The sequence below is a fragment of the Mytilus californianus genome, unplaced genomic scaffold (genome assembly GCF_021869535.1).
Source record: "Mytilus californianus isolate M0D057914Y unplaced genomic scaffold, xbMytCali1.0.p SCAF_7, whole genome shotgun sequence".
Classification (NCBI taxonomy): domain Eukaryota; kingdom Metazoa; phylum Mollusca; class Bivalvia; order Mytilida; family Mytilidae; genus Mytilus; species Mytilus californianus.
The window spans coordinates 81,710,585-81,722,389 of record NW_026262723.1 but is presented as its reverse complement, the minus strand read 5'-3'; the positions used below and the strand labels follow the sequence as shown (position 1 = coordinate 81,722,389).

The window sequence follows — 11,805 nt, the reverse complement described above, 5'->3', positions numbered from 1 at the left end:
AAGGAGATGTGGTCTGATTGCCAATGAGACAACAGAGTTCAAATGAAGTGGATGTAAGCAATAACAGACACCCGTACGGCCTTCAATAATGAGTAAAACCCATACCGTATAGTCGGATATTAAAAGCCCCGACTTGGGAAATGTGAATCAATCCAAAAGAGAAAACCAACGGCCTAATTTATAACAAAACAATTTACGAAAACAAATATGACAGACATGAACCAACGACAACCACTGAACTTCTATTCTTTTTTTAATATGACTACTGTACATATACATTATTCCTATAAAAATAAAAATGTTTATAGTAGAAACCTAAAATGTTATGTTCCTACAGAGCATAAAGAAGCACAGAAAGTTAATCTTCATCACCAGAGACACCATGAACTGTGATTTCAATATCAGGACTCTGTGTATTTAAACGTGAGAGACATTTTCTGTAGAAATTTGCTCTTGTTCCAAGCCTTGTGTCACCACCAACAAAATCTTTCATTATACCATCTCCTACTCCACCATCTACAGACATGTGATCAACATACGAGTATCCGTTTTGGACCCAAGTCGACAAAAATGTGAAGAGGGCATTTTGGTTACGATCTTTTGTTGTTTTATATTTGCGGATTTTAACGATAGTTTCTGTTGGCGACGCTACCACTTTGAGTACCAGGGAAGACTCGTCATGATATCTAATCGTCATCATTAACTTGCTTGGTACTAAATCAATTGATTTTATGGATACAAATGGACGCTGTACGTTGGGACTAGTTGGGCCAATTACAAGTGAAGAACCAAACGGTGTCCAGTCCATGCCGTGTGGGGTTACTGGCTGTACGCGACTATGACCATCATCGTGGATGACAAAAATTTGAGAATAACCATCATCATAAGGTTTTTTCATGTACAATCGGAGATTAGCTACGTCATCGAAAACTTTACCGGAAACCCCACCTTCTACCATATTGACTTTCATTGCTGTTTGCTTTAACCACCACGGATCTCTGTGTAAACCTTCGAACAAAAATATTCCGTCATTATATATGATAAATGGACGAACTTGCATGTCTCGTTTTTCTAATCTTATTTCCTTAACATATACTCCGTTGAAAGTATTGTCAACAGTATTAATTTCTATGATTATTTTATTACCATTATTATCGCCCCAGAAGTTATCTGGAATTTCCCAAACGTTTGAAGGGAATTCTTGGTCAAATGTGAATTCAGTGCCTTGTTCTAATCGTCCTGTTCTTCCCAAGTATGACACTTTGGCGAATGCTGCCTCTGTAGTGTCTAATTTTCCAAGCATAACAAACAACTTTCCGGCAGTTTGTCTTTCCCCCTGTCCACGGGTAATGGAAAATCCAGACATGTCAAATGTTACTGCAACTCGTGCACTTGTTTCAGAATTATCAACAGTCAGGGACGCACGATGTGTTTTATGTACTATTGGTGGACCGGAACTAAGTTGCACGTCATTAAATTTCCATGCAGGACTTGCAAGTTTACAGTCCCTAAAATCGGCCTCTCTGCTATTTGAACACGTTGCATATTTTGGTCTTGTTGCCTTTATTTGGAAATTGGATGCTGTGTCATGGTAGAAAGCTACTTTTACATTCTCTTCCTCTGCACAAACAGTTGCTTTATTAAATTTCTTTATTTTAAACCCATCAATATCGGCAGCAGCACGGGGAGTTTCAAAGTTGATGTCATCAAAACAATACACATCGCATGTAAGATTTCTATTTGTAATGATAGCGTTTCCAACTTCGAACTGGATATTGTCCAACTCAACACCAAAGTCATCTGCTTGTGTTACCCGGATTGTAAGCATATGACGCCCATAGTCCAAACGAAAAGATTCGCCAATTACTCCACTAGGGCGGAAATTATTCCATTCCGAAAGTCTTAATAACTCTGGTTGGTTTGTTTTAAAGGAACCAACAAGTTTTTCATCCATGTAAACGCTAATTTCGTCACCTTTATTGTCGGCGTCGTTGGAAAAGAAAATATTAGATATAGTCATTTCAAGCGGAGAATGAACGCACATTTCATACCGGATTATATTATCGTATAAAAGGTGGACGACTTTACCATCGGAAGCATTTTGTCTTGTCACGATAGATCGACCAACACCCTGGAAGTCTTCTAATTCTAGTTCAAGCAATCTGGCACGGCATGATGATAAAAAAAGTAGTAAAACCAATAGATCTCGCATATTGTACCTTTTAATTCTTTTTTTTCCTGAAAAACAAAAATGTATAATATGTAACTTTGTAGCAAAATATGCAGATCATGTGTACTGATTGATAACTTAGTCTGGGAGAACATGTTTTTTTTGGCATTGCACAAGGTCATGTTTTTCTCTGACTGTTAATGACGTATTTACATTAAATCCATTGGATGTTGGATGTGTACTGGTTGATAATTTAGTTTTAGATGCATGATTTTTTTATTAGTTATCATTGGATTTGCACTACTAGTAGCTCTCAGTAACTGCGAGTACTCTCAGATTTTTACTTAGTGTCTTTTTTGTTGTGGGATGTATAGATACGCTGCCACGTCCGGTCTGAGTTTTTGTTAGATGTTTTTTGCTCTGTGTCGATTTGATGAGCCCTTTTCAAATGATTTTATAGATTGTTCATATTTGTACTGTTACACCAATGTCATAGGTTAGGGTGAGGGTTTGGCGCCACATTTTATATGTGCCTGTCCCAAGTCAGGAGCTTGTAGTTCGATGGTTGCCATTGGTTCATTTGTTTTTCGTAAATTGTTTTGTTATAAATAAGGCCGTTAGTTTTCTCAATTGAATTGCTTCATATTTGTCATGTCGGGGCCTTTTATAGCCAACTATACAGTATGGGTTTTTCTCATCGTTGAAGGCCGTACGGTTGCCTATAATTGCTTACATCCACTTCATTTGAAATTGTGTGGATAGTTGTCTTATTAGCAATCAAACCAAATCTCCTTATTTTTATATGATTTATATATTTGTTTTTATTAGCTTTGAACTAGATTTCAGTAACTAGTAATCATAGATCTGTGCTTGCGTCTTTGTCTTTATGTTAGTTGTTTTAATGCTTCGTGCCGATCAGATGAGTCAAGCAATGTCCAACTGATTTTTACAGTTCGTTCTTATGTTGTGCTGCTATACCATTGTCCCATTTTAGGGGAAAGGGTTGAGCGCTCGCAAACATGTTAAACCCCGCCAAGTTCTTCTTGTGCCTGTCCAGAGTTAGAAGCCTGCAAATCAGTGGTTGTCGTTGGCTGCTGTCTGTTATATTTGTTTTTCGTTTATTGTTTTGTCATTATTCAGGCCGTTGGTATTTTTATTTAAGTTGTTTCACAATTTGTCATGTAATGGCCTTTTACAGCTCACTACTAGTATATTGTATGGGTTTTGCTCATTGTTGAAGACCGTATGATGACCTATAATTGAGTAAATCCACATTGTTTGGACTCTGTTGGATAGGTGTTTCATTGGCAATCACATCACATCACATCTCCTTATTCTACATAACGTAATCTTACTCCCTTTCATTGAGGTCACGAAGGCAAATCATGTATTTCGTTTCGATTGGTCATATTTTGTAAAACCTTAAAGAAAATTGTCCTATGTGTACTTAAGTGCAGATATGAAAAAGTCCATGGCATCATAAAGTTAACACTCGAAACCATTCAGATGAAGAAATAAAGTAGGCAGTGCAAAGTGCACCATTTGATTAAGATTCTGTGAAAGTTCAATAAAATTGCAGATGTGGATACAAAAGTGGGACAGTATGACGAACGGACGAACAGACGGACGGACTTTCCAGTCACTATATATCGCCCGCATTAAAAATTAAATCAGTGTATAAAAAGTATGCGTTTTTAATTTTATATGCTTTCATTGGGTAAGGTATAGACAGCACTAATTTTCCATTAGGATATCAGGTTTGACAATTGTGTATACGTATGTATATATGTGTGTGTGTGTGAGTGTGCGTGTGTGTGTGTGTGTGCTGTCATCTATCCATCACAATTTTTTTCAGTTTAAAAACTGTTGACATAGATGAGTCAACTGCCGTTAGATGATCATAAATAATATAATATATCACTAATGTAGTAATTTCAATGTTCCGCCCGAAAATTGACAGACAGAACAGTTTAGATATTGAATGACAATGAGTCCTGTCGTGGTCAGGGCTACAATAACTCAATTTCGTCGGTCGTCATTCCAATAAACAGAGCTACTCTCTCACTTTTAACTTTGCAAAATTCTTGAAACTTTAAGAAATCATCATCAAGGTAAACTGATGTTCAAAATTTAACACTATATTTTTGTAAATAAACCTTTGCAGCCATAGCGGTAACTATTCTCAATATTGTGACATTCTCAATCTGAATTTCTGTTCGAAAGTTGTATTATTATTTCGTTCTGCAATCTTGGTTTTTTTTTCGAATCTCTTTGACCAATTAGAACTAAAATGTGTGTATACAATTCTTGGTGTTTAAAATTGTTAAACTTTTTTCCGATTTTTGGAAGTGAAATATAATTGGAGAAGACAGAAGTGTGATTTGTATATCAAAGACCAGTATTGGCATTCTCTTTCGTCATTGCTATTTGAAACTGTTCAAGTAGGATTCAATCATTTATTAACAGTGAGCTTCTGTTAAATCAGTGTGAACTCAAGTCCGTTTAGATAATGCTCGTTTTGTTTTTATTGTATTCAAGCCTCATTATATTTTTGAATTTGCTATGTTGCAGATAAGTGAAGATTAGTTAAAAATACATAAAATTCAAACAAAAGCATTTGCTCTGCATTTTCAATATTATCAATTTATTTCAATTCGATATATCTAATTAACATACAAATAGTGCCGATCTAAAAGTACTCGCAGTTCAAAAACATTTAAAGAAAACACAAAATATTTTAACCTTGATTAAAATGAATATATCATGAGAACTAATATAAAAAGGAGAATTGATATGATTGCGAATGAAACAATTATCTAAAAGAGTCCAAATGACGTGGATTTAAGCATCTATCGGTCACCGCACGGCTTCAACGATGAGCAAAACATATACCTTATAGTCAAATATAAATGGCATCGACATGACAAAATGCTAAACAATTCAAACGAAAAAAAAACAACCTTCTGATCAGTGACAAAAAAAAAACAAAAACAAACGTGACAGTCAGCAACAAACGACAACCATTGAATTACCAGCTCCTGGCTTGAGAAAAGCACATATAGAATTTGGCGGGGTCAAACACGTTTATGATCGCTCAACCTGGGACTGTGGTGTAATAGTAGACTTGAGAACAAAATATACACATCAGTTCAAAATGGCTGAACTCAACAGATTGCCACGAAGCATAAACAACAAGCCAACATAAAGATAAAAGACACAAAGTTCTAAGTATCTAGGGATACTCGCAGTTCAAAAACATTTAAAGAACAACATATTTTCAACTTGGTGAAAATGCATTTTTGTATATTGTTTTGTACATAAACCCTGGTCAATGATGCTGACAAGAAGGGAAGGCTGGTTTCCTGATTTTTTTCTCGTTTGAATTGCTTTACATTTTGTCATGTTGGGACCTTTAATAACTTACCGTACGATACGGGATTTACTAATGTACAGTGACTGACATATACATGTAGTTGCTTGCGTCTACCTCATTTGTTCTCTGGTGGATATTTGTCTCATTGGAAATCATGTCACATCTTCCTATTTTTTGTATAATTTGTTAATCAAAGACTTACTTGTGTTTGAAATACGTTAATTTGTAATAGGTTTTAGTCTAGTGGTTTGGAAAAGCTGCAGTTAACAATTCTATTGAAGTGAAAATTGAGAAAACAAAATGTAGCACTCAAATATACATTTTAGATTCCGAAGACCAGAGAGAAATACAGTATTCAAGTGTCTCTTATAAAATCTTTAACTATTACGTAAATAATAAAAAAATATTCCACTATAACAAACATGTTAGAGTAAATTTGAGTAAAACGTTGTTTTATTTAGAATAAATTGATGCGCACAGAACTGTCAAAATTTTTCAGCACCTTCAGTCTTACCTGATCAGTTGTTTCACATAATTTATCCGTCTATATTGTGCTGTGACCGTGCATCATATTTATATAATAATAAAAATGCAAATATACCTTCAATACATCATTTATTTTCCTATCGGATGTCAAAAAAAGTATATTTTTTATTGGAAACATATTTATATGATATTATTGTATTATGATTCCGTGCATAATAAACAAGGTCATTGACAATTTTACCGCCTTATTTTGGTGGGCGGTAGGATAGGTATAGATATTTTTTTTAAATGTCAATAACATTGATGATTTTTTATCATCTTTTAACGACATCTGATTTGTAAATGGACTATAATTAGTTTATATTTTGGTGTTACAAGGAATGTATATAATTTCGTATACAAATTTATTACTAAATTAAAATGACATTAATTGGGAACCTATCTGATTATAAACAAAACTTCAAAGGAATTGTACAGCGTAAGATATCTATTATTCAATAATGTGGAATGATTGTCAATGAGACAACTGTCCAAACAACGTGGGTATCAACAACTATAGGTGACCGTATAACCTTCATAATGAGGTAAACACATACCGTATAGTCAGTTATAAAATGTCACAATATGAAACAATTCTAGAGATTAAAGAAACTACAGACACAGTCTCTTCTATCTCATTTCTAGACATATACATCGAATTTGACCCCAGCGGTCATTTCAGTACTAAGAGTGTATGATAAATAAAGGCAACAGTAGTATGCCGTTATCAATTTTCCTCACCTTAGCAGCAATATACCAACTTCACCCGCGTATGGTTTCTACCGTGATGATTTCTCAACTCATAATCAAGAGCTTGAAGCTGCTCCTTTTTCTCAAAATGTTAACGGAAAGAACCAGACATTAAAGACAGATATAAAGTAACAACTTTTTAAATGATACAGGATGATCTTGAGTTATAGATTCTATGTGATCTGTTTATTTATTTGACGGATTCCCATTTATTTTTATTTGTACTATTATGTTAATTTTGATCGTATGACTCTTGTCGTAGCTCGGTATTTGTACATCAAACTTTCGGGCTTTTGTTTTTAGGCGTTCTTGATGCGGATGGGACCAGGGTCCAGTTTCACAAAGCTATCTTAGGACTACGACATGTCTTAGGATGGTCTTACGACATATCTTAGTCCTAAATGGGTTTCACAAAGTGATCCTAACTTAGGACATCACTTAAAGTTGGTCATAAATTTAGGACTTCACGAGAGGTGTCTTATGATGGTCTTAGGATAGTCATAAGTTTATTTATATAAATTACACTTATCTTTTATATCAATTTTGCAAATTATCTAATTATTCTCTAATCATCTAATTTCCTTTTCCTGCTTATTACTAAATCTTTATAGGTTGACGGATTATCAAAATGATTTATCAACAATGAACATTCGATGAATTTATAGCAAGAATCCACGATTTTATCCTGCTTATTATAACCGATACAGTAACATACTGAATTCAACTCACTGGTACACAAAAAATATAATTTTAATCCTTTTCTCAATTTTGTAATTGAATTTTTATATGTATATTGGTATATTAATAATAGATTATTTATATAAATTACACTTATTTTTGCAAATTATCTAATTATGGAATGTTTTAAAATCAATACGTTTAGTAATTTATGGGAAACACATACTAAATTTCCATGATTTTTTCAATAAAACCATGTTAATATTTAAAAATTTAAAGAACTTGCGACAGGTTTAAGATATATTTGCTTAGATCATCCTAAGACAGTATCGAGGCGAGGTCTAAGATATGTCCTAAGATAGTCATAAGAGGATCATAAGACATGTCCTAAGATATATCTTATGACAGGTCTTAGGATAGCATCATGCAACCGGCCCCAGATGTGCAAATCAAAAGCATAAGGGTTTTATATTTGTTTTCATTTTGTATACCCTTGTATTTTAATTCTATTTAATTTTTACTTTATCTGAAAAGTGTATATGCCATAATATTTTACTGTCAGCTACAATTTTGGCGGCAGGATCTCAGTTATTGTCTCGTTAACCAGTTATGTCTGTTTGGGTTGTTCACACAATTTTGACGGAACTTTAAACAACTGTCATACAGGTGGGAGGTTAAGTTAGCTAAACAACCAGGTTTAATTAACCATTTTCTTCGGAGAATGCCTGTACCAAGTCAGTTAGTTTAGTTTAAACATATTTTATTTGCAAAAGTAGCAACAGGGATTTGACACAAGTTATAACAACATTAGTGACGTCCTCTCCCTATAAAAATATAAACACAAAATAAATTTGATAATGACGAAAAACATAGTAGGAATGTATGTAATATATACAAACTACAAACAAAAACAAAAAGAAAAACAAAAAATACAAAATAATATGGAATATTATAGAGGACTGAACTGTAGTGAAGAGTTGGAATGTAGGAATCCAGAACTTTAATTGAATGTTCTAAATTTTTGTGTAATTCTGATATATGATTGTACAGACTCAAAAATTTCTTTGTTTTGCTGAAATGAAAGGTCACCGTCACCAGCCAATAGAAACTCAATAGATATAGCATATCTTTTTAATTTTAAACAGTATTTCTCTTGCTTCGTTGTGAAAAAGGCACTCAAAAAAATAGTAAATACTATCCTCCACAGGATGGCTACAGCTGCATGCGGGATTGGGTTTAATATTAATACGGTGCAGATCTGCATTTAAAGAACTGCACATATTTCTCAAACGTGTATGAATGATATTAAGTTTTCTATCACCACAACTAAAATAGGAGGGTGGCTGTATCAATTTAGATTTCATCTTTCGTTTGAATATAATTATATTTCTGGAATAACGTATGTCGGGGTTTAGGCTTTTCCATCATAATCATAATTAGATATTTAACCAACAAGTGGGGGCATTAAATCGCAGAGGTAATCAGGGGCAGTCCCATTATGTAAAGAATAGAACATATTGAGCTTTCTTGACTTTCTTCTGTCTACTAGCAATTGCCAGCCCGTTTCGAAATATATAGCTTCCCGACTAGCAAACACGGGCAACCCAGTTACTAATCTTCCTGCTTCCAACTGAACATGTTCTAAATTGTCGGAATCTTGTTGAGTACAACCATTCCATAACTCGCATGCATATTCCATAATTGGTCGTATAAATGTTAAGTATATACGAGCAAGATAATTTCTATTCAATACATATTTCAATTTTTTAAGAATATTTAATCTTGTGCATGCTTGCACAATTTAAAATGTTTTCTATATGTGTATGGAATTTACCATTGGTATCAAAAGTAATTCCTAAGTGTTTATGACAGGAGACAAATTCAACTGCTTGATTTTGAAATTCTATTTCGATATCATCTGGGGAAGTATTACAGGAGAATATCATAGCCTTTGTTTTATTAGGATTAAAATTAATTAGCCAATCTTTAGACCATGCTGAGATTTGTTCTAAACCAAGTCAGTTATATGACAGTTGTTTTTCATTCGTTCTGTTGTTTGATATAGTCGAGCATTTGGTTTTGTCAGGTTTATGGATGTCGACCATTAAAAAAAAATTACCTGGGAGTTTGATATTTTTGTTAATACTTTTTTCCAAGTTTACATTGCTTTATATTTGTGGAAGAAAGCAAATTCAATTGATTTGTAAGCCAACGGATAGATATTAAACATATTTCAAGATGCATTGCACACAAATCTTGTATTGTCTTGCAGGGCCATTTGAAAATATTGCAGTTACTTCTTTTATTGCTGTTTAACAACCTTTTCCTTGGAATAAAGACACAGACAACTTTGTTTTAAAATTTAGACTATATAAAAATAAGGAGATGAGGTATGATTGCCAATGAGACAACTATCCACCAAAGTTCAAATAAAGTGCATGTAAGCAATTATAGGCAACCGTACGGCCTTCAACGATGAGAAAAACCCATACCGTATAGTCAGATATAAAAGGCTCCGACATGAAAAATATGAAACAATTCAATAGAGAATACTATCGGCCTAATTTATAACAAAACAATTGACAAATAACAAATATGACAGACATGAACCAACGACAATCACTGAACTACAAGCTCCCGACTTGGAAAAGGCATATACAGAATGTGGCGGGGTTAAACATGTTTGTGAGCTCAACCCTCCCCTAACTTGGGACAGTGGTGTTAAAGTACAACATAAGAACAAACTATAAAAATCAGTTGAAAAAGGCTCAACTCATCAGATCGATATAAAGCAGAAAAACATAAAACATAAACACAGACTGGACGTAGCAGGGTATTTATCCATCCCTCATACCGAACTAAAAAAGGACACTTAATATAGATCTGAGAATACTCGCAGTTACTGACAGCTAGTTCAAAGCCAATAACAACTAATAAAAAAAAATCATGTATCTAAGACTAATATGCTACAAATTATACAAATTCATGGACGGGAACCGGTCTTCATCCTATTTTATTCTTTAGTAAAACCTATTGTATACTACTCAAATAAAACAATGCATTCCGTTACTAATAAAGGAATATATGAGTTGATAAGCAATCATTTTTCCATTCTTGTTTTGTTTATGAGCCCAATGTGTGATTATAATGTTGATTTTATTATCCTATGTTCATATTTGAATAAATTGGGGAATCGTATGTTGCTATAGAATGTTATCTTCTGGAATTGAGCTAAAAATTGTAAAAAGCGACTTATTGCAGCGGCTCATTCACAAAATAAAAATTCACTCGGAGGATAATCATAATTACCTTATTGATAATCTGGTATTACTTTCGTTTTTTGTAAGTGTTTATTTTAGCCTACCTTTAGTTTCCATGCCAATTTCCATCTTACCTTGTCTTATGTTTCCTCTAATTTTGGGATGTTTAAGTTGGTTCGGTATTCTTAAGGTTGTAATTTTGAATTATTTATTGTTATTGACATTAATGAAATATGATTACTTACCAAGTTTATGAACGAAGTTATGTCTTTCTCCTTCATGTACTTTCTGACATATACATATATATATATATATATATCGAACAGTGTTTTGCCATATGAATTTATTATGCGGTTACCAAAATACTTGTTTTCGAAGAAATGCGTTAGATGAATAATGTATGACGAAGGATAAATTAATTTTTTTTTTAAACCATATGAATTATATGAATGGTGATCCCGGCATTGTCATTTGACGTAATTATGTAACTGATTAATATTTTTTGTATATACATTAACCACACCGTCTGTATGTAATATGTGTATCTCGGTGTGTGTCATGCTATAACATCACTGTCATAGATAAAACTTAAATGAGATATGGATGGCTCAACGACTAGCAAATAAAAAACGAAAACATTATAGTCAATTAAGATTGGAGTCGAACGCACCTGCGGGATTCGATCTCACAACTTCAGTGTTGACAGGCTAGTGAAACATTTGAACTATTTTTTTTTTATTTTCTCTTGATAAAATTTTATTCAAATATATACAATAAAAAATTACCAGACAGTACCTAGTGTCACAAACAAACAGTTACATGTAGCCAATTAAAACAATTTCAGACTACTTAGACCACTCGGCAACCGAGTCCCCGTCCTAAACTGATTATTTCTATAAGATATGATGGACTTATATGAATTTGTTCACTTATGGTAATTGAAAAGTCCAAAATATCTATAACGAATAAAGACTCTTGGAATAATCTTATCATAATGGTCTCTGTGAAAAATTGATCGGGATAACGTTTCGAATTCATATCATACTCCG

At 33.4% G+C, this 11,805-nt stretch overlaps 1 protein-coding gene across 1 annotated transcript; it reads right to left on the bottom strand.

Annotated features, from left to right (window-relative positions):
- Positions 1-235: 235 nt before the first annotated feature.
- LOC127707535 (uncharacterized) lies at positions 236-2,233 on the bottom strand. Its single transcript, XM_052212108.1, has one exon. The coding sequence runs from the start codon at positions 2,210-2,212 to the stop codon at positions 359-361; it is 1,854 nt and encodes a 617-aa protein (XP_052068068.1). The 5' UTR covers positions 2,213-2,233; the 3' UTR covers positions 236-358.
- Between the last annotated feature and the right edge of the window lie 9,572 nt (positions 2,234-11,805).